At 44.4% G+C, this 24310-nt stretch overlaps 1 protein-coding gene across 1 annotated transcript in view; it reads right to left on the bottom strand.

The window, feature by feature from the left end:
• Positions 1-24310, bottom strand: part of ELL3 (elongation factor for RNA polymerase II 3) — a 259380-nt gene that overhangs the window by 63882 nt on the left and 171188 nt on the right. Inside the window, exon 5 of the mRNA XM_086958187.1 lies at positions 2786-3039. Coding sequence (XP_086814313.1) covers positions 2786-3039 — 254 coding nt within the window. The remainder of the gene's footprint in view (positions 1-2785; positions 3040-24310) is intronic.

Raw genomic sequence — 24310 nt, 5'->3', positions numbered from 1 at the left:
GATACAGGGTTTGCTAACCTTCCCAAAATTGTAATCATTCAAAACAGGAGGGAACCCCTACCTTGCTTAGCCTATCTCTCCATACCTGCCCAAGGGGGGGATCCTAGATTTTTAAATAGTCCAGCGGGTCCTGTGGGTTAATTTCATTTTGAAAAGAGCCACTAACAGTGAGGATGCACTAAGGAAATTAGTATCCTCTGTATCCCTGGGTCAACATGTTTCAGCCATCACACCTCACCGGGCTAGTTGTCTTTCATCGGGACCTCAAAAGGATCCCATTAATATCCTATTTCTGTGCATTAAATTGTGAAGCTTCTATTCACAATAGTCAAATACCGACCCATTTGGTCTCTATGTACGCATTTCTCAGTTGGGATGAGAGAGACAGAGATAATTAATCAAACACATCATCATTAAATAGATCTGTCTGTCCTTATACATGTTTCCAAATGATCACTGTGATCATTTCACATCAAGCATTGCCAGTGTGTGAGAAGTGTTAGTCTCCATCAAAGTTACTCTAAAAATGTTACCATACTCTGCATGCACGAGGCTGGTATACAGTGTGCAATTTATTCTCCGTACCAATATATTGCATGAGCTGCACTAATCATGCATATAAAATGTACATTTGACCCCTTATGCCCCACTTGCTGGGAAGTGACTTTTGATGAAGTAATTTGGGCATAAGAGGAGGCTTTGATGTGTCCTTTCACAAGGAGAACCTAGACTTTGACACTTTTATGGATGGTCTTTTACCTATGTGTTAACAGAGTTTGACTACAATGTCCACCTGCTGCCTTGCCCTCATGGAGCTCTAAATGGGATGCCAATAAGAAAGGGTAAGGAGCAAAAATCACACTTTATATGCATGATGAGTGTGGCGCATACAATATCTTGGTACTCTCAAAGATAATACGTGCACACTGTATACCAACCTGGTGCATGCAGAGTATGCGCACATTATTAGAGAAACTGTGATGGAGACCAACACTTGTACTGCTTACACACTGGTCCCACTTGATAGGAAATTATCACAGTGATCACCTGGAGACATGTGTAAGGATAGACATAGATATAGGTATATGTAATGATGTTGTGCTTGATTAATTACCTATGCCTTACAATAGAATGCACACACATAGGATGCTAACAGGATCCTTGCAATGTCCTGATGAAAGCAAACTAGCTTGATGAGGCATTGGTGTGATGGCTGAAAGATGTTGATACAGAGGACACTAATTTCCTTAGTGCATCCCCACCTGTTTTGACTCTGTAAGGATGCCTGTTGAAAATATAATGAACCCTCAGGACACTCTAGACTATTTTAAATCTAGGATCCCACCAAATAACCAAAGCTCCCCTAGCTACCAATGTTGAGCCCTCCAGATACACTTGGTATCTGGACGATGACTATGATGAAGAAGCCACCTGTTGTTTTTTAACATGTCTTGTAATTACAGCCACCTGGTACCCAGCAAAGATTACACTTATACAATTAGTAATCTATTCTCAGGCAAATTAAGGGCCAGAAAGTAAAAAACATTTGTACAGTTGCAAACACTCCAATTCAGAGTTTGTGACAGCAAAACTGCTTTTTCTGATGTACCAACCCGACTTTAGGAGTTGGTGAACTTTTGACAGTTCTTAAAATGGGACTGCACCCCACACTGATTTTGTATTTGGAAGGGGCGTGTAGTGGGTGTACTGCTAAATACCAAAATAATATGTAACGTATCAATGTTTAGCAACTGTAATCTAGTTGCAAAACATTGAAAAGTTACAGACTCCCGCACTCGAGTGGTAAGGCATTCACAAATGGGAAGGAATCACCAATATTTGTCTTAATGCAAAAATAGAGTATGCAAGATGGAGGCTGGATGCTTCGCACAAAGTACAATACCACCCTCTTAGTCTTCCTGCTCTTCCGCTTTGTTTCGGGTAGTCTGGAAAGGATCGATACAGCATTTCATCAGAGATGGCCTGGAGGCCTCACCCAAGCCACTGCATTTAAACAGCTACTAGGATCTCACATTCCATCCTGAGAAGTGGAAAGTGAGCCCATAGTGGTTGTTTGAAATGTGCCATGCGCTGCAGAGTAAAAGAACAATGGATCTCTTCACAGTCCTGCACCACTAACAATTACCAAAAATATGCATTGTAGAATGATACTTAGTTGGATGATACCTGCTTTGGGGTTTGAGATCTTTTGTGATGACATTCTCTGTTGGCCCCTATAAGCCATAGACGGCCTACCCACATCTACTCAAAGAGTAAAGGCCAGTTTGATGATTTCCACTTTCAGTTGCAGATTGTTTACTATGATTACTGATGACAAGTGGGCCTGAGCGTGCTCTCATTTCGAGAACCCCACAATTTCCCACTCTGGGTAACCCATTCTGACGTTAGCCATCTGTTCGTGGTCTGCCTTGTGTTTCAAGGAGTATACACAGGGCTAAGCGATGTTAAACGCCTATCTTGGTTTTCTGGAAATGTATCCAGGTAAATCACCTGCCCCACTTTAACTTGTGCAAGTATGGTCCACACGGAATTTCCAGAAGTTTTCTAGGTACATATATCATCTGCCGTGTGTTTGGTAGAGGTTAGCTAACCAAGTCCTAGTTCAACAGCTACCCTTGTATTTCTTGGATTTACTCTATAGTTAATCTTGTGTCTCTGAGAGTTTACCTGTGGGCTTTGAGGGGAAGCCTTGCAAAAACAAACCCCAGGCCTAGAATGGAGCTTCATAATGTACACAAAGATTCTTAGGAGTGCGGTTTCTCACCAGCTCTAGCACAGGGGATAGGTCTGCTCTGTCCTTCAGGTTGATATTGGTCTTCTCCAGTCGCAGGAGAAGGTCTGCTTTACGATGAGGTTTCAGTGCAAGCTGGTGCACCAGCCATTCCCGAAGGGGTCTCTGCTCACTAGTAGTGTAGTTGCATTTCTTGGCAGCTGGCGTCAAGAACACAGGCGGTGGTTTCTCGGGAGGTGAGCAGTCCATTGAAGAGTCCGACTTGTTCGGCATTTTTACACCTTTACCTAAAAATACACATCCAAGCAAATTTACTATGTTCACCAACATTACCACAGAATGTAAAACGTCAGCATAGAAATAATCCCATGATCTAAAGTTACAAAACAGCGTCTACTTTTACAAAATCTGCACACCAAGGTGTTTTTTTTTGTCTGAGCATGTTGGGAAGCAGGTAAAGACACGATCACAGAATGGGAGCACAGACAACTTCTAAGAATTGCTAGGTGTGGTTTGGACATAAACTTGGCAATATGACTCACAATGAGATGCAACAGAAATGATCGTCAAATAAAGACATCCACATACATATTAATGGAACTAGCAAATATGTGAGGTCTCGTCCACGCCCTTGAACAGCTTTTAACCTATGTATAATGATTCAGTTCCCTTTGTGTGCCACACAAGAAAGCATACTCACTCACCAACATCTGCAAGAAAACACACAGACTATCAAGAGTAGGACCAAAAGCCCTCACATCCACCGTAATACACAAAGAATCAGTCAGAAAGTCTCTTCAGTGGGCACTTGTAAGTGGCCTGCAAAATCAAGGCATACAAGTTCATTTAGAGTGGGGTTTAGGAAGACACATCATGGTGGCCCAGAGTTCTCTGCTTGTCATTAGTACCAAGGTAATTGTTCCAGATATATTCCCCTTGGAGTCTGTAATAAGGGTGGCTCAAGGTAACTGAAAAAGGCAACAACTTAGCCTTGAGAGATCCCACTTTCTTGAGTTACGAAAGCATGACAGAGTGGGAACCCGGGATCCCTAAAATTGTGCGCCCCAAAGTATTACCTCAACAACACGGCCATGGGTGGGTGAATTGGAAGACAGTGTTACACTTCTATTTCACAAGGCAATATATCCCTAAGATAAGGCACCTTACATTGTGTCAAAATATAGTCACTTAAGCAAGAACTGACTGAATGATGGGATTCTGGAGCAGGACTAGAAATTTTAAAGAGTTATTACAAAAAAAATAAAAAGTGCGATATAGAAATTATAAATGCAAATAAAGGCACTTAGAAATAGACAAATACAGGGTGAGGTGCAACATCAGAAACATTTTTAAGTCTCAAATGAGCAGCAAAATCAATAATAAAACGGACAGCATCCCTAGAAAATCTTCAGGAATGCCCTGGCTCCCCCCCAATATCTGTGGGCTATATACAGTTTTCTTGCACAGGAAATCATCAATTTTAGAAAAATTATCATGGTGTGAGAAAAAGATTATACTGTCATCAAATCAGAGCATAATTCTATGAAACGTCATTTTGTCTTTGCATCTAAGCACTATCCCACTATAAGTCTATTGATTTTTCCCACTGTAAACAAATTAGTTAATATTACAGCAGAAAACTAGTGTGAAGGAATGCAGAACAGTGAGCTAGCAGAAGTGCAACATAACTGTGTGCATTTTGGAAAGTTTGCTTTGAGAAGAGCATTGAATGTGTCAATGGAAAGACACAAACATGACTCTGCTCTACTGCGTGCTACAGAAATGATAAACGGTTAACATATAGAAGACATCCATTTGAACGAGATGGCATTGAGCCTAGGTAACATAAACTATGAAAACAACGTTAAACGAGACATAGCAAATTTATTTCAAATGGAATGGCAATATGTCAGCATGAACATGTAAATACAAGAGTAAATCCACATTCTGCAAGTTGTTAATAATGCACAAAAATATAAAATGCACAAAAAACTCTAACACCAGTCCAAAGAAAGGGAGAAACCCTTTCTCCAGTGAAGTCTGTTATAAAATGACTTCTTTAAACTAAACTTCGCCCTTTCACGGAGCTCCATAAACGTTATGTTACGAAATAAGTTGTTAGGTGCTAGCAGAGTGCTGAAAGTCAGTTTGTAAGATATTGCATCGAAGTAAGTCTGTTGTGTGCTAGGTGAGGGTCTTTGGGGATATCTGAGGGTAGGAAAGGACAAGAGACCTTGATCAGAGTTTGGTGGATGTGGGACATCTGCCACAAAGAGGCAGATGCCCAGCCCAATTTAGAATGTATTGATGTCTAGGTACTCTCAATAAGGTGGACATGACATCTGTTGCTCTTTGGTGGACGCCCTGAATCTGCCAAATCCACTCGATTCTTCAAAACCCCCCTGCCCACCCTTCGAACCCCAACCAAGCAGTCATTAACCTCACTCAATGGCTCACCAACTGCGCCGACAACCTAGCACCTTTGAAAAAACGTCAAATCAAACTAGGCAGCAAAAACGCTCCCTGGTTCAACGATGATCTTAAGAAATCCAAGAAACTCTGTCGCTCCCTTGAGAAGGCCTGGAAAAAAGACCGAAACACCAGCACCAGGGATGCCTTCAAAAACGCCACCCGCATACACCACCAACTAATCCGGGCTGCCAAGAAAGCCGCATTCAAAGACCGACTAGACAACAACGCCCACAACAGCAAGGAATTATTCAACATCGTCAAAGAATTTACCAACCCTTCAGCCAACTCCAACGACATCACTCCCTCTCAAACCCTTTGCGACTCCCTAGCTTCATTCTTCCACAACAAAATCGCAGACATCCACAACAGCTTCGACAACCAACCCGGAGACCAACCCACCCAACCTTCTGCAGTACCTTCACCCCCCTTGAACATCCTTAATGACTGGAACCCAATCTCCACTGAGGACACCATCCGCCTGATGAACTCCATCCACTCAGGATCCCCCACAGACCCATGCCCTCACCACATCTTCAACAAAGCAGACTCCATCATAGCACCACACCTCCGAGACATCATCAACTGCTCCCTCAACTCCGCCACCTTCCTGGAAAGCTGGAAACACGCAGAACTCAGCGCCCTTCTGAAAAAACCCACAGCTGACCCCACCGAACCCAAAAACTACCACCCCATATCGCTCCTTCCATTCCCGGCCAAAGTCATCGAGAAAGCTGTCAACAACCAGCTAGCTGCCTTCCTCGAAACCAACATATCCCTCGACTCCTCACAGTCCGGCTTCCGAGCAAAACACAGCACTGAGACCGCACTCATCTCAGCAACAGACGACATTCGAACTCTACTGGACAATGGAGACACAGTCGCCCTCATCCTCCTTGACCTCTCCGCAGCCTTCGACACAGTCTGTCATAGCACCCTGTTACAACGCCTCAGAAACATCGTAATCCAAGGAAAAGCACTGGAATGGATCACCTCGTTCCTTACCGGAAGAACTCAGAGAGTCCGCCTCCCACCATTCAAATCAGAGGCCACTGAAGTCATTTGCGGCGTGCCACAAGGATCTTCACTAAGCCCCACCCTCTTCAACGTATACATGAGCCCCCTCGCGGCCATCGCACTTCAGAAAAAACTCCAACGCATCCAGAACGCATCAGCCAGACTCATACTAGGCATCCGCGTAAAGACCACATTTCTAGTCACCTGAAAAACCTCCACTGGCTCCCCATTAATAAGAGGATTACATTCCGCCTCCTAACCCACGCTCACAAAGCACTTTACGAACTTGGACCCGAATGCCTCAACACACGACTTTCCTTCTACACCCCCTCCCGCCAGCTACGATCCTCCAACCAAGCCCTTGCTGCTGTACCTCGCATCAACAAAACCACCATGGGAGGAAGATCCTTCTCCTACCTGGCAGCTAAAACCTGGAACTCACTTCCCACTCACCTTCGCCTCACTCAGAACCACCTAGCATTCAGAAAGCAACTTAAAACTTGGATATTCGACAAGTAATTCCCCACCCTTCTTCAAGCGCCGTGAGACCCTCTGGGTATGTAGCGCGCTATATAAATTATTTGACTTGACTTGACTTGAGGCTATGTGTTACCTCTTTTTGTGGTTATGTGATAGCTAGTTTGGGCTATTTGATGTTCTGTTAGGCACCAGGTGAGGCATGTGTAAGGACATTAAAGCAGTCTGTTGTGGGTTAGAACACAGCCTAGTCTAAATTATCAGAGGCATGTAACTGGGCTATAAGCATATTTTACGAAGATTCTGCTCTGGCTAGGTTACGGTTAATAAAACTGCCTGCAAATAAATGTAAATGTAAACCCGTATTTGTAAAGCGCGAACTACTCACCCTTACGGGTCTCAAGAGGCTGGGGGCCGTCGTGTAAATTAAGTGAGCTATTGCCCAGAGTCATATGGTGCTGAGCTGAGCTGTCGCTGCATCCGGGGATCGAACCGTGAACCCTGTGCTCCGAAGTCCGCTTCCCAACACCTCTCCACTGCAAGAGTTGTTTGAGGGTGTGATGGAGACAATGAAAGAGCTGCTGAGGCCTTGGGGGGGGGGGGGGGGGATCTTCTGTGACTGTGAGAGAGATCTGTAAAAGGATTTGATGGGGCTATGTGATTGACAGTATCACTGTTAGGGGGTGTTTGAGGGTGTGAAGGCTTTTCGAGGGATCTGCTTAGGGCTACAGAGGTATGTGTTGGGTCTATGTGATGGTCTGCAGGAGATATATAGTGGTTGTTAGGGGCCTATAAGAGGTTCTCCTAGGGGCTGTGGGGGACTCTCAAATGCTATGCTGGAGTCTGATCAGATAGTTTGTTGGTTCTATGTAAGGGTCTGTTCGGGCCCTTTATTAAGGTCCTCGTGGGTCAATGTGATAACCTGCCTAGAGCGACTAAAAAATAATGACGAGTTCAAAATTCATCCAGCCTCGCCCACAAATACCTCACTTGTCCTTACAAGCTGTACTCCGGATCATCTCTGGCACCCGCTCCTAGCAACTCCAAGGTCTTCCTGGAGGGCTGCTTGCTAAACCATGCCAACTTGTTCTGAAGATTTATAAGTAGCAGCCCCTCTCTCTCTTACTCAGGTACAATGCATTGCGATGCTTTGAATTCATACAACCACTGTTATGCCAAATCGTCCCAGTTAAGCTTTATCTCTAATTTACAGTGACCACTGCCTGGGGCACGTAACGCAATTTCACAGCAGCCACTCTATTTGCACCCCAAGACACTTTGCCTAGAGTAGATAACTACCTGTGTGAAAAAGGACTGGAATGAGACACTAAGGGGCATATATACGAAAGGATTTAGCATTTCTTAACTGACCAAATTACAATTTTGGTCTGTTTAGAAATGATAAATTGCCTTTCCATATGTACAACGGCAGATAAGGAATCGCAAAATGCAATTTCTACCCATTTGAAACAGCCCTTTGCGATTCCCTAAATAGAAAATCGCAAATAGGGATTTCCGATTTGCAATTTCCTAGGCACATGTACAAAGCATTTCCTAAATCGATGTTAATGGTAACCATGTGCAATTTTAAAAAATGCATCCAAAATGCATTTTTTGAAGTGCCCTGTAGAGTGCACATGCCCCTTGGGCACCTGTGCGCTTTACATGTGCACCATTTTGTTTTGGGTGCATCAAGGGGGGTCCTTAGGCACCCTTCATTTTCCATTTCCAAAATTGTGATTTCCTACTAAGGAAATCATAATTTTGGAAATGCAAAACCATTCGTAATAATAGGTTTTTAGGTCCCTAGAGCATAGTTTAGCATTTCCTAAATAGTGATTCTCTAACAGCGATATTAGGAATTTTCTATTTTAGTACATTCCATTTTGCATTTCCTAAATAGCGATTTCTTGGGATTTGCTATTTAGGAAATGCAAAATTGTTTTTTTTTTTTTACATACGCCCCATAGTCACAGGAAGGGGTTTGTATTCAGCTCTGTTATGACAGTAACCGCTGAACATATTTCTCATCTTTCTTTTTGGGTGCTCTTGAGGAACATGGAGTCAGACGGATGTTTTGCTGTTAGCTTTTAAGCAACACGTTCACCAGGAGAAACCCCGGGCATCAGTAGAAGCAAATTAGAGGGAAGGAACGCCCCAGAAGAGGAGGCATTTACCATGGATTAATACTTACAAGGGAGACAGCAGATTGCGGATGTTTAATTGCTGCGTATAGGACTATACCCTTGGCCATCGAGGTTGATGAACTCAGCTGTTCGTATATGGATAATAAATTAATGTTTTAACCCTGTCCTGAGGAGGCCTAACAGGAAGATAGGCTGAAACGTGGTCACGTCGACGACACATTTGTGGAGGAGTCAATGGAGATATAGTGCACTTCTAAATTATAGAGTGTCACACTGTAAATTATAGAAGTAGTGGTTCTGACTTAGAAGTGTGTGTTTACGACTACCTCCTAGTGGTCTGTCCAGATGTGAATGGAAGCCACTATCTAAAATTGCATTAATATTTAGGGTTACGCCACTTTCTCCACCCCCCCCCCACATCTGGTACGACAATTCCCCCTCTTTACAAAACCACTCTTACCCATTTTTTCACTCCCGACAAAGAAAAACTGTCCAGCATAATCAACAGTATCCACTCTGGCTCCCCTAATGACGTGTGTCCGTTAGATAAATGCAAAGACATTATGGACATTGCCCTCATGGACCAAATAAGCCAACTCATTACCCTTTCTTTCGAAGAATGCCATGTCCCGGAGGCTTGGAAAAACGCCCAAGTCATTCCCCTGAAAATAAAACCTAATGTTCCGATCACTCAATTCCAAAATCTCAGGCCAATATCTCTACTGCCTCAATGCGCCAAAATAATAGAGAAAATTGTTAACATCCAACTTATGGCGTTTTTAGAGGAAGAAAACATTCTTCACTCCACTCAATCCGGTTTCAGACCAAATTACTCAACGGAGACAGCTGTCTTGTATTCCACGGAATATATCCGCAAGATAGTGGACGAGGGTGAAACAGCAGCGTTGGTCATGCTTGACTTAAGCGCAGCTTTCGATACTGTGCTACATGCCACACTGCTGTCCCGTCTTTCAGATATCGGAGTAAAGGACTGTGCATTGGCGTGGATTAAATCTTTCCTCACCAACAGAACTTTCCAGCTTCATTGCCCGCCCTTCAAATCATCATCTCGGACCGTCAGCCATGGGGTTCCACAGGGCTCTAGTTTGAGCCCCACATTGTTCAACATCTATATGGAACCCCTGGCGCAGATCATAGAGAACTTTGGGGTTGGCATTGTTAGCTACGCCGATGACACTCAGCTTATGTTTAAGCTTACTCCTGATACCGAGGAGTACGCCTCAAACTTCTTGGAGTGCATGGCTGCTGTGGCCGTGTGGATGGACAGTAACTGCCTCCGACCTAATGGAGACAAGACTGAGGTGCTAGTGATAGGGAATAAAACCTCCCTATGGTCCCAAGCGTGGTGGCCCACATCTCTCGGCGAATGCCCTCGACCTGTCGAGAAAGTCAAGAACCTTGGGATCATGATCGACTCTGATCTATCAGGAAAATCCCAAGTTAACAAGATCATTGGAAAATGCATCGGCACATTAAGAATTCTCAGAAAAATCATTGACCTGATACCTATCAAAGCCAGGAAAACCATCGTGCATGCTCTCATTACACCGCACCTGGACTACGGGAATGCCCTCCTTCTAGGCATCAACCAAAAACATCTACACCAGCTGCAATGTGTACAAAATGCAGCGGCCCGTTTGGTATTAGGCCTTCCCAAAAGAACTTCCGCCAAAACTGCATTATCCAAACTGCACTGGCTCCCCGTAAAGGAGAGAATAAAATTCAAGAGCCTCTACTATGCCCATAGGATAGCCCACAACAAGGGTCCCACCTACTTAAGGAGCCTCATGACCATACACCGCCCTACCCGACACCTGAGGTCCTCAGGAATGTCCCTTTTCAAACTCCCCCGCATCCACAGAGCAAAAATCGGTGGTCGCTCCTTTCGTTATCTAGGAGTGAAACACTGGAACGCTCTTCCTATTCATTTAAGAATGGAACCATCGGAAACTCTGTTCAGAGCTAACTTGAAAACCCACCTGTTCCCTCAATAACTCTGCCACGCTTTCTTCCTTTGACTTGATTCTCGGTTGAGATTCTTCAGCAATTAGCGCGGGGATACACAGTTGTGCAGCCATGCGCTTTATAAATGTTTTTATTATTATTATTATTATTATTACTTTGTGTTTTTTGTAGAATGTATGTCCTTGTACAGAATGTGATTATATGTGAAGCTTTGTAATTCATTGATAAGGTCTTATTGGCTATGAGGAGACAATGCATGTATGATAGATTCATTGTGAACTATAAAACACAGGGAAGGTAATTTAAAAATACCTTCACCAAACTTAGTGTATTATTTATTCCTTCATACCGACTGTTGGTTACTCCTTCTATATCTGATACCCAGGTTTAGAAGGGTTATTTGGGTATATCCCTGTTGCTTTTGAACTGCTCTTGATCATCAGCAAAGGATGCGGTCAAGTAGCATTATTGTTATGGGAGGTGATGAAGGTCACTAGTCTAGCCTCCCCTTCACTGCATACTCCATGCACACTGAACTCTGAGCCATATCACATTATGCACACAGTAACTAGCTGAGAAGCATTGCACTAGTGCAAAAATTACCTTTGGGACATGCCCTTTGGAATGAGGAGTCTCTCCTAGCAAAAACATGTTGCTGAAGAATGTGCTGGAATCAATCCTTTCCACATAACATTCCTTCGCTAAAGGAGTTATATGATTTCCAACCACTTCAGCTAGACTTGCATTCTTTTATCAACCAAACTCCTCCAGCCTATTAACAGTGGGACCAAACCATAACTCGTCCATCTTCCTGGAACCGACAAAGTTTTGTGTTATGGTAAAACACAGTTTACTGTATAAAGTAACTACACTTAAATTAATGAATGTGGGTACAAAGTACAAAAACTTTTGCTCTGCTTCATCCTCAACGAACCACTGTGGTTGTGAGTACAGGCAAAAACTATTGAGGTGAACAAAGGTACAAACGAAACTCCACTTTTCTAAGAGTGATTCTAAGACAGGCTTGGCTCCAGTGTTGGACTTGCCTAAAGGGCAATCGGGCAGAGCCTGATTGGCTGGTCTGACAGGTCAGTGTGAGGGCCGTTTTGATGGTTGTTTGTGGGCCAGTTTTGTGGTCTACTGGGCTGTTTTTTCTGAGGGTTTCCGGAATATTAAAAAAGACTGCTGCGACAAATTCAAACCCACGCTGTCTTACACAATTTGCAAAACACTTACACAGAGTGGCCAGTTTAAAGCTACCCCAATTTACAAACTTGCCCCGCTTTTTAGAAATCTGATTCACTAATTCGGGGCACTTTTGTTTTGGTGCCCAGTCCAACCCTCCTTGCCACACGTTACCATATGAAATATGTATGTCATGTTAAATGTAATATCTCACATGTTCTCTGAAGCTGTGGGGTAGAGGAGCACGGCTGAAGTGTGATCACTTCAGGTAAAAAATGGCGAGGGTGGGGGGTTGAGAGCCAAAAGCCAGGGTGGAAAGAGAGGTGCAAACTAACAATAACCACGCATTCATCCCGCAGCTCCGTGTTAATCCCTGTCCCCTGCTAAATCACCCATAAACAGTGGCACCCCTACGTTTCCAATCTGCGGCCTACGTAGAACCAATGGCTTCTCTTTCAGTTTCACCTCCTCAATGGCTTTGATACACGTCACTTCCTGCGGTGGTGGTCCGTATATTGCATTGTTCCCATTGGTGGCAGTGACTAGCTGCTGCGTTATCACTGTTGTTATGAATTCTCAGCCACTGTGTCCCTGGTCCTGTACCTCCCTCACAGCTCACTACCTGTGAGGGAGAAGCCCCCCTACCCAACTCTTGGGACAATATCGGTGATAAAACCTACTCATCCATAGTTACTACATAGCTTAGTAAACAAGTAATGGCAACTAACGGGATCCCTAAGCCACCAAGTGAGGTGCCCGGGAAACTGCGCTTCAGCAGAGTGAAATGATTGGGAGCCCAGAGGGGTCCCTTAACAACCCTGGCGCATGCCTCTGCCCTCCCTGCTTCATGTCCTCCACCACCCACCACATTCCATATTAGCCATCAGCTTGCAATGCATCGCCTATGATGAGGCACTACTGTGATTGTAGGTGATTTTGGGATTGTGGGTAGTTACTGGAAATGAAGGAAGCCAATGGTCTGAAAATAAAAGCGAGTTTGACTTATCCCTTTCTTTTTCCAACTACTGGGTAAGGAATACTGAGCACAGAACAGAGACAACAGCAAGAGATTTAACCAAGTTCAACAGTAGGTGAAAAACTGATGTCTGTTCTTGACCTTATCTCTAAATAGTGTTTGTGGAACCCATGCCTGATATCCCATATGGCAGCCAAACATAGGTCAGAAATAAAACCAGTCAATGGCATCTGCCTTTTCTTAGACTCCATCCATATGTATTCATTCACCATATTGTGATAAAGCACCTACTAAAATTTTAATTCCAGGGCCTGGAACCCTTCCTGTACAAATACATTCCCTCTGAAAGACCCAAGCTCCTGAGAAGTAGAATTAATATTATTTCGGCTTGTCAAAATACATCCATCTCACGTCCCGGTTGTGTATAGGACGGGCATTATTTTTTTCATTCTGTAGGAATTGTAATGCAGAACAAATCCGTGAAAGTTTCCTGATCCACTGTATAAAAGAGGCTGTAGGGTAGCCAATGAACTGCCCATTAATTGAAAGCTACCGGGTTCGTGGGCAGATCGCGGTTCCTGCGCTTCTCGGTGGACTACATTTTAAGAACTAGGAAGAACAGATACCACACAAAATGTGTGACATATGATTATTGCTCTTGTTTGCTTAGAGCATATTCCCTTAATTTTACTGCACAGGAGGACTGAGTAAAAGGCAGTTTTTTGTTTCACAGTTCATGTAAGTGTTCAGTTCAGCCAAAGTTGTGTAAAATTTGCTGGGCCAGCAAAATGCGACCAGGAATGATTGTAAGTCAACTTTACCTCCTAGTCATCCCTAACATGAACGAACATCAAGTCTGGCATCATCAGTGTGCCGGGCTTCAAGCAGGATGAGCTTTTAACATCAAGTCAAAATCACCTCACTCTCAGTTTTAGAACACACAATTGGGAGGGGCGTTCTTTGAACAGCCAGCACATCAAGCTGGTGTCAGATTCTTTCACATCTCAACCGCACATTCCTCCAGACCACTTCTTTTTTAATGTATTTATTTATTTTGCAGGACATTAGCATTTCAACAAAAAGTGCTGCACATACCAATAGAACCACTACATTGGTGGCCATAAACAATTTGGGTAGTAGGCCAATATAATTTTAAGGGTTAGGTGCACAGTGAGTAGTAAACTTGGACTCAAAGCAACTAGATGCAAGCAGAGGTGATGAAGTTGGGAAAAGGACAAAAATCAGTTTCAGATAAGTCAGGGGCAAAACATCTGAATTGAAAAGGCTTCATTAAATAATGGATAGAAATAAGTAAGGAGAGGAGGTAGAAGACAAGGCATTTGTAATAGTAGGAGTGTAGTGAGAGTAGGTGACTTTATTCTGGATTGCATGGTCAGCTGTGGCTTTCTTGAAGCAAAGTAGGGCAGTGGCAGCTCTGAAACAGGGGGGGGGGTATAAGAGCAGAGAGTGTAGTGGCAGGATGCAGGCAGAACAGGATGTGACGGTGAGATAAAAGGGTGGGAAGTTTAAATGCCACATGAACTGCCTCACTCGGGGCCGAGACATGGACGCAGGAGTGCTATTCCTGGATTCTCACTCAAAGGCATTTTGAAGGCAGAGCATCACACGCCGTGGCAGAACAGCCCGTTTCTGAGCAATACTCTGTCACAAGCAACATGAATGGGAGACAAAAAGGCAACATTTACTAATCCTTGTACAGCTGTGGTATGAACTCGACACTCCCCCTACCTCAGATTCCAGAACAAGCAAAATGTAAGGTTGAATCTATTGCCGTGCTGGAGGCAGTGCGGCCGGTCAATGGTAGATACCACTCGGCGGGGACACAGTGTCTGCCATCAGCCTGTCATTCAGTAGTCTGTAGGGCCCAGGGCAGAGGGAGTGGGCGGACACCGAGTCTTGACTAACAGAGAGAGAGCTCCCGTCTGGCACTGGCTTGACATGCAATAACAGCACGTGTAAGTCCAAAAGACCCTGTTGGAGTTTGTGTACCCCACGACCCCCAGAGGGTTTCTGGACATTGACCAAGGCGTAATGGTGGTCGCATACATTCTTTATACCTCGGTCGGGTGGGGGGCGACCTGTGGCAGAGCGGTTTTCTTTTTCCCGTGCTGGACGCCAATAATGAGGACTCGAAATTTAGGATTATCGCGACGCTTAAAAGGTACCGGCTGCATTATTATTGACTGGTCCCTTTCATGTTTATTTATTTATTTATTGCGAGGAGGGACTTTCGGGCAAGCCAGGGTCTCCAGCCCCAGGCGCTGGGCATGCCAGGAGTGGAAGAGCCATACAAGGGGCAAGTGAAAGGACAAGCCTCGGCGGGCTCGGCGAGCTGACAGCTGTACAGATGCGGCGCTGATCCGCACACACATGCTCAACCGGCCCCGGGGCTGGCACTGCCCCTCTAGCGCACGCCTCAGCTTCACCGCCGACACCGCCCCCAAAATAAACAGAATAACACGCTAATTGGTCCGTTTGGAAGAATAATTAGTGACTAAACGAAGGGGAGCGCATCCTCCTGGCAAGAGACTTGTTAGCGAATGCTCAGAAAGAAGCTGTAATCATCAGCTCAACCCCCGGAGCAGCGCGGAGGCCCCCGACGGAGGACGGGGCGTCACCGAGGAGGCCCCGCCCCGTCTTATCGACGAGGCGCAGCCCAGGGCGGCAACTCTTCAATTATTTTCAGAGGGCGGTCTGAACATGCCATGAGCGACAAGGGCTGGAAAGAAGCCCTTAAGATGGGTTGGTGGGTTGGTGCACCTGCTGCAGCGTGTAGACTTAAGAATACTGGTCCACATTTTGAAAGATAAACTCAGCCTTTCTTCTTTTCTAAGTCGATGGATCAGGTAACAACGGGTTAGGCAACAGTGACGCGTATTAAGGACAAAGCTACGAGAACTCAGCGCGGTGCTTACGAGGATAAGACGAGATGTAGCAAAAATAATTACCTCTGTACACCCGACAAGTGACTTCAGTTTATAGTAGCAAAGAACTCCACACCCTCTGAAGGGAAGTGCCTAGACCTCCTCCCGATACCCGTTCACCAGTGCTTGACATGGAAAAATAGAAGTGCAAGTACGCTGTCCCAGAGTACCTGCTCGTTTCTGAGAAGTGCCAGTACTCTCCAATTAAAAGTATAGCATTTCTCTTGAGAAATCAAAACGTGACGCTACTCCGTACAAGACAGTACCGGCCCATATAAAGCACTGCTGTCTCTATGTCTATGGGACCAGGTGGCTCCATGTCACATTGACACCACTTTTCTTTTCCTACAATTTGCTCTTACATATCAATGCATTCTGAGAGTTGCAGTCTTGGTAACATTTAATGAATCCAATTGGACCAATACACCTGATAGCAATAACGTGTAAAAGCAAAGCCCAGGAATCAGGGTCGGATTGGGATCACAATTCGGCCCGGGCACTGACGAAAAAAGTGGCCCACATTCAAGAGGCGTGGCCCATATTTAAGGGGCGTGGCCCACATTCAAGGGGCGTGCCCTTTTAAGGAACACCATTTGCACAGACAAGGAATGAAAGTGGGAGGATACTGTTCTTGCACACGACACAGGGCCAAGGTGACAATGGCCTACATGCTGAGCAACTAAAAAAAATAGCAAGGCCCCTTTTTGTCACAAAATTATTCCAGCCCTCCAGCACAGGAGCACCTGAAAAGCAGCAAAGCCCCTGCTATTACTAACCTACTCAGCCCTCCCCAGACCTTCAGCTCAGGAGCACATGAACAGAGGTAAGGCCCCTGCAATTAGTAAATTAATCAACCCTCCAGGCCTTGGGAAAATGTCCTGGCAGGGGAGCACAAAACACAGCTTTCTGGGTCATCCAAGGTAGCCAGGTAGCCAGGGGGGAGGCTGAGGTGAAGCTGGTGCATGGGAAGTGCCTTCCCAGTGTGTTCTGGCAGTTTGCGTGTTTACCATTTACTGTAGTATTACCCTTGTACCTGTGTATGGTACCCTTTTGTAACTTGCACACGTCACTTTTCTCTGGTATCACACTGTATGCTACCTCTCACTTTTGTTTGCTTTAGATACTTGCACAAGTGCCACCATTGCCTACGTAACATTTGTTCTTGTGCTGGAGTGTCTGCCATTAGTTGCAGTAATATACCTCTACTTGTATTTTGTACGCTTTTGTAACCTGCACACATATCTCTTTTTCCTCCTGTAATATATCATTTGCTCCTCTTGTATTTTGGTTGCTCACTATTGTCACTTTTGATTCATGTAACTTAACGTTTGCTTTTGTAATTTGTCCACTTATAATTTTCTCCTCATGTATTATTGCTGTTCCTAGTGTGAAGCGCTCTGACACCTTCGGGTAAAGTCCGCGCTATGTAAAATCGCATAAATAAATAAATAAAACAAAAAAATTCCAAACATCACTTGGCCCCCACAGCAAGACCCATTCTTCCTCGTCCACTATGCCCTGAATGTGAAGGGCTGTGGGCGAGGTGTTAAGACTAACACCGTTTCTGGGCTGCGTGGGCCCCAGGGGGCCGAGGTGCAAATGGCTCAAAGGCCTGAGAAACACCTGGCCCCCAGGGAGGCCGATTATTGCAAACAATCACCCCTGCCCAGGCTCAGCTTGATTGCTTGGCAGGGCAGGGGTGAAGGAGAGCCCACAGCTGACAATCACTGTCTGGCCGCACAGGGAGGCTGCTTTCATTTTCTCAGTCGCTGTCTCCGTGCACTCTGTGGGCCGTTTTTTTTTTCTCCCCTTTCCTAGTCCACTCTCTGTGGACTGGGACAGGGGAGAAAAAAAACGGCCCACAGAGGGCACTGAGGCACCGGCCCTTCGGCCCGTTCCCGAATGCCCGCCTTGCCAATCCGACCCTGCCAGGAATGGAAATATAGTGTCCCAGTGCCATGGCGCCATCCGGTCACATTATGGAACTAAGTGAGGCAGTGATGCTCATTGCTGGGTCGTGGCGGTGCTTGCAGCCTCCCTGACTTTCACAACTGGCCCCATGTTGGGGCTAGGCTGCCTTTACTTCGCTGAACGGTAACTTTTGGATAGAAATTAAACAAAAAGGACAAGCATTTATTTGCTTGTTAGATTAAGTAAAGAAAAAGAAGCACAGAAGGTGTCCTGCACCTCTTATGTTTAGGAACACCTTCATGTTTAAAGGCATCATGGAACAAATGTACAAATACAACAAAGTTTATTCACAGTTCAAAAAACTGTATTTATCGTAACAGGTGAGAGTGTTTCAACTTAGTACATCAGATTATATCACTGCCTCAAGTGGCATTTATTAGAAGTGAACATGAACTTAAAACAATCATGCCCTCCCCCATCTCTGATGACAATGCCATTAGTGAACCAAGAGACAAGTCAGTTGCCATGTGTACTCCATGTGGTCTAGGGTTGTTGTTATATATGGAACAACATTATACTGTATTCATTTAAAAATGACGTTTTTGTACAGCACACATCCTATTTCAAAGTGTTCATATATATGATAATAATTAAAAAAACAGGGAACGTGAAACAAAACAATTGCCTTGGATCCCACAATTTGGTCAAGCAGGGAAGCCAGTTTGATTCCACATTTTCTGGTTTCACATTGTGCAATTTATGAAGGAGCTAAGGTGGGTGAACTTTTTTTCCTTGAAAGATTTGTCAAAATTCATCAAATGGTGCCAAAGTTATTGGCAAAACAAACAAGCATTTGCAGAGCAAATATGGCTCGCATATGCAAGAGCTATTGGCAATGTATTTTAGCCATGCCATGCACAATGTGACTGCTGTTCAGCATGTCTAAAAGTTAGTGGAGTGGGGTTGAGTGGTTTGAAGTTGGGTAGATGGAGTAGAATGGAGTGTAGTGGATTCGGCTGGGGCATAATAGGGAATACTGGAGTAGGGTGGAGGGGGTAGAATGGGTTGGAGTGGGGGAAATTAGAGTGGAGGGCCGTGGGGTAGATTGGAGTGACAGACTGTAGTGCAGTGGAATAGAATTGGAGTGGGATGTGGTAGAGTGGGGTAGTTGGGATTCGAATTGGGTAGACTGGCGTAGAGTGTAGTAAATCGAGGTGGACTGTTGTAGACTGGAGAGAAGTGGGGTAGTATGGAGTGGAGTGGGGTAGATTGGAGTGGAGTCGACAGGTAAATTGGAGTGGAGTGAAGTGAGGTGGAGCGGGGTGGGCTACAGGGCTCTGGTTTATGTTGGGGATTGATTGAGGTAGATAGGAGCGGAGTTTGGTAGACTGGGGAAGTGGATAGTGGAGTGGGGTAAATTGGGGTAGCATGGATTGGGGTAGGTTGGATTAGAGAAGTGGGGTAGACTGGAGTTGGGTGAATTAGGGTGGATTAGAGTGTAGTAGGGTAGATTGTAGTGGGGTAGAGTGTGGTGGGGAAGATTGGAGGGGGTAGATTGGGGTGGAGTTGGGTGGGGAAGACTGGCGTGGGATTGATTGTGTGCGGTAGATTTGGTGTACTGTGGTAGAATGGAGTGGCGATGGGTAGACTGGGTACAGTAGAGTGGAGTGGGGAATATTAGAGTGGGGTGGGGTGGAGTGGTGTAGATTGAAATTGGTTAGATTTGAGTTGAGTAGGGTAGATTTGGAAAAATTGGAGTTGGATAGATTGGAGTTGGGTAGATTGAAGTACATTGGAGTGAAGTGGGGCAGATAGGAGTATTGGGGTAGGGCAGAGTGGATATACGGTTGAAGTGGGGTAGGTTGGAATTGAGTGGAGACTGGGTTGGAGTGGGGTAGATTGGATTGGAATGGGGTATATTGCGGTTAAATGAGGTATATTGGAGTGGATTTGGGTAAACTGGAGTGTAATGGAGAAAATTGGGGCAGTTTGGGGCAGATTGGCGCGAGGTAGACTGGGGTAGATTGGGGTTGAGTGGAGTGAGTTAGATTGGAGTGGAGTGGAGTGGGGTAGATCGGATGGAAAGGGGTCGAGTGGAGTTCAGTAGTTTGGAGTGGGGTACAGTGGAGTGGACTGGGGTACAGTGGAGTGGATTGGAATAGATTGGTGTGGATTGGGTGGAGTGGAATGGGTTATATTGGGGTAGAGTGGGGTAAATCGGAGTGTAGCAAGGTAGATCAGAGTAGAGTGGGGTTGTCTGGAGTGGAGTGGAGCGTAGATTTGGGTAAAGTTGAATGGATTGGGGTAGAGTGAAGTTGAGTGGGCAGTAGCTGTGGCCGTTAGGTTTTATGAGTATAGGCCACATGAAAGCACTTTCAATTAAATACATATGAGAATGAGGACTTCGGCACAGGTATTAGAAAGGGAGAAGTTGCTGCACTGTACAAAACTGAAGCGCTTTAAACAAACAATTACTTTGCATGCGCAGAGAAGAGTTGGAATACATTTGAGACTTCGGACAGGTTTTAAGGAGAAATGGATTAACTGCAGTGCCCAAAACTGAGGCCCTTTAAAAAGCCAAATACTTTGAAAAGATAGAGATGTGTCCCAAATGTTTATGTTGCTTAGTGCCACTGCACGCTGGTTACAAAAGCATGAGAGATGTTCACGAAGGTACAAGTGGACATTTGCCTAAGTGATGAGTGACAGCAATGTACAATGAAGTAGGGAGACATGCAGTGGAAAAGCAAGTTACACTGGTATTTTTGTAGTATGGACAGAGTGCTTAATGATGGCAGTGTGTAGAAACAGTGGGGTTACAGAGTATACAATGGTATGTACAAGATTATGGTGTTCATAAAGGAAACAAATGGGGTTCCTTTCTGGAGCGAATAAGCCAATCTAAGAAGTGTGGGAGTTTGGTACAGAGGATGGAGGGGAAGTAGGAGGAGTTGTTTTCTCCTTTTAGTGTTAGGAGCTGGAGGGAGAGTTGACTCAATTAAACATTGTCAAATAGTCCAGTCACAGTTGTATCTGGTGTGAGGACACATAAGAGAGACAGGTTTAGAAGGAAGTTCAGTGGTGCAGTAAAGACACTGCAGAAGAGTGCGGGTGGCTGGGGGGCAAGGCGTGGGTGCAGGCATTGCCTGCATGTACCCAGGAAGCAGGCAGGATGTTGCGGCCGAGGTTGTGTAAAGGACTCAACAGGGTCATATATGGGAGTCGCCACAGGGGACCACCCTTGTCTGTTTTGGACTATTGCCTATATTGTTCTGGGAGTCCAGAGTTAAGGAAGAAATAATGCTAGTCACAACTAGAAGACCAACTAACAGAGCTTCATCTTCATGGGGATGGAGGAACCAGAGGCCCAGTGTTGATGTAGTGAGTAGGCTTATAAGACAATGGAAGTGCCAGCCAATAGCAGTTTATAATCAGAAAGTCAAGGCACATGAGACTTGCTCTTGTCTGGCAAGAAATCGATTTCTATTTTTGGCATTCATTGCTCCAATGGCAGTTGGAAGTTCTGCTCAAGCCCAACGCCCTGATCACAAATGGAAAAGAAAAGCATTGGCTAATAGGTCTCACCTATGTGGGATCTGTTGGCTATGTCAATGTTTTTTTAGCCGAGCTGTACAAAAGAGAAGCTACTGTGCATTGTGTAGTATGGTATGCAAAGTCAATGTATGTATAGTATGTTATGGTATAGTATGGCTTGTCATTGTAAAGTATGGTATGGTATCTCATTGTGGGGTATGGTATGGTTTGTCATGTGATTGAATAGAATGGTATGGTAGGTTCTGAAATTGTATGATATGATATACCCTGTCATTGTATGGTATGGTAGGGCCTGTCATTGTATAATATGGTAAGGTATTGCCGCCTGTATTTTTATAGCATGGTATGTTATGTACGGCTTGTCATGTTATGGTAAGGTATGGTACAGAACAGCCTGTTACTGTATAGTATGGTATGGCCTGTCATTGTAGGATATGGTATGCCATGCTATGGCCTTTCATTGTGGAATATGGTATCGTATGGAATGTCATTGTATGGCATGCCGTTTTTTTTTTATAAGATATGGTATGATATGGTAAGGCCTGTCATTGTATAGTATGGTATGGACTGTCATTGTATTGTAAAGAACGGTAAGGTATTACCTGTAAATGTATAGTATGGTATAAATGGTGTGTCATGGTATGATATAGAATGGCCTGCCTTGGTACAGTATGATATGGCCTGTCATTGTATAGTATGGTATGGCATGTCGTACAGTATGGTATGGCATGTCATTGTATGGTATGCTATGATATGGTAAGGCTGGTCATTGTATAGTAAGGTATGTTATAGTATGACCTATCATTGTATAGTATGGTATGGTACAGCATGTCATCATATGGTATGGCCTGTCATTGTATAATGTGGTATGGTTTTGCCTATAATTTCATAGTATGTATTGCATGTCATGTTATGGTATGGAACAGCCTGATATTGTACAGTAAGGTATGACCTGTCATTGTTTTGTATGTATGGTATGGTTTCCAGTCATTTAGTATGGTATATGATGTCATTTTATATGGTATGGCCTGTCATTATAGGTATGTTACGATATGGTAAGGCCTGTCAATGTATGGTATGGTATGGACTGTCATTGTATAGTATTTTTAAGGTATTTCCTCTAACTATGTAGTATGGTAGGATATGAATGGTGTGTCATGGTATGGTATATAACGTTCTGTCTTAGTATAGTATGGTATGGCCTGTCATTATATAGCATAGTATGGCCAGTCATTGTATATTATGGATTATTAACAGAAAGAAGTGTCAAAAGTCACAGGGTAGGGAAGGCACACAGACAGAGGGTGGAGGGAGGCAGCAGGTAAAGGAAACATCAACAGATGGACAGAGAGAGATCAAAAGGAACAAGCATTTACAATGCAATAGGTCTCGCATTAGGAAAGTTTGAGCTATTGGTTTTGTAAATGACAAATTTTTCATGTATGTGTTGGTTTTGAAAATAGCGAAATTAATAGATTTGTCATTTACAATGCCAATAGTTTTAACTTTCGCAAATGTGACACCTATAGCATTTGTAATGCAATATGTGTTGTATTTACGTGACTTACATGTATTGATATTTCAAATAATAATGGCTTTTAATTTTTTTAAAGGAATCTCAATGTGTGATTCCTTAAATGTAATCGCAAAATAGAGAATCGCAAATTTTGCGATTCTCTAATTTGCGATACACTTTTGGGATGATACATCCCGAAAGGTATTTTCCCATTCGCAAACGGGCCAATTCTGAGAATCGGCCCGTTTGCGAACAGGAAAAGGGCTTGATACATATGCCCCATAGTCTCATATGTCTTGGGAGAGTTCAGCACCAAGATCGTCCTTCAAACCAGCTATTACTGTGCTTAGAATATCTGTTTGTGCACACAACAGTATGCTGTAAACTTGACAGACTGGGGGTAGGAAGGAATTAGTTACTTACCTGTACACTATAGTTCTCCAGTATTATCTTTCATAGATTCACATGCTTGTATCTTCCCCGTCGTCATGGTGGGAGTCTCACGGTAACAGAATGACCAAGCAGTATCATAGAGAAGAAAAACTGCATAGAAAATCCCCATAGGGGCTGTATTATTTGGTAACCAGACCATTTCCTTGTTTTGGTCCAAAAGCTAGCCAATCAGAATTGCTGCCCTGCCCTCACACTCCCCAGCAGCAGCTTCCTGCCTCAGATTTCCGTCCCCGAGTGAGAGACAAGGATAAATACCGAGAACAAGATCTGCCTGAGAAACGGGGAGGCGGGCGGGCGCATGTGAATCTATGAAAGATAATACTGGAGAACTATAGTGTACAGGTAAGTAACTAATTCCTTCTCCAGTATTACATCTTTCATAGATTCACATGCTTGTATCAGAGTAGTAAGCAGTGCTCACCATATTCGTAGCGTTTCCAGGCAGAACCTAGAAGGAAGCTCTGCCGCAAAGCAATGACATAATAAAAGCTATGAAAAACATCAGCAATACGATAAATGCATGTAATAACACATCAAAGTACTGCAAAGCAAAGAACAAAATGCCATTAGGCCATACCTTACTGGAATAGACGCTTCAGAACAGCCTGACCCACTGCCGTGTCCTCCTTCCACGCAGTGTCCAGACAGTAGTGTTTTGTAAATGAGTGGACACTCTTCCACGTTGCTGCCCTGCAGATATCTGGCAGTGCCACTCCTGCGAACAAGGCCATCGAGGTTGCCATCTTCCTCGTTGAATGCGCCTGCACTTTAGAATGTAGCGGCTTCCCCGCTTTGTCGTGACATTTTAGGATGGCTGAGGATATCCATCTAGCAATACTCAGTCTCGACAATGGAAGGCCTTTTCTTTGTCCTTCAAATGCAATGAACAATTGCTTGGACTTGCGGAACGGTTTCGTCCTC

This window comes from Lissotriton vulgaris, chromosome 2_1, assembly GCF_964263255.1.
Source record: "Lissotriton vulgaris chromosome 2_1, aLisVul1.2, whole genome shotgun sequence".
Lineage (NCBI taxonomy): Eukaryota > Metazoa > Chordata > Amphibia > Caudata > Salamandridae > Lissotriton > Lissotriton vulgaris.
The sequence above is the reverse complement of the archived record's forward strand: the minus strand, read 5'-3'. Positions and strand labels throughout refer to the sequence as shown.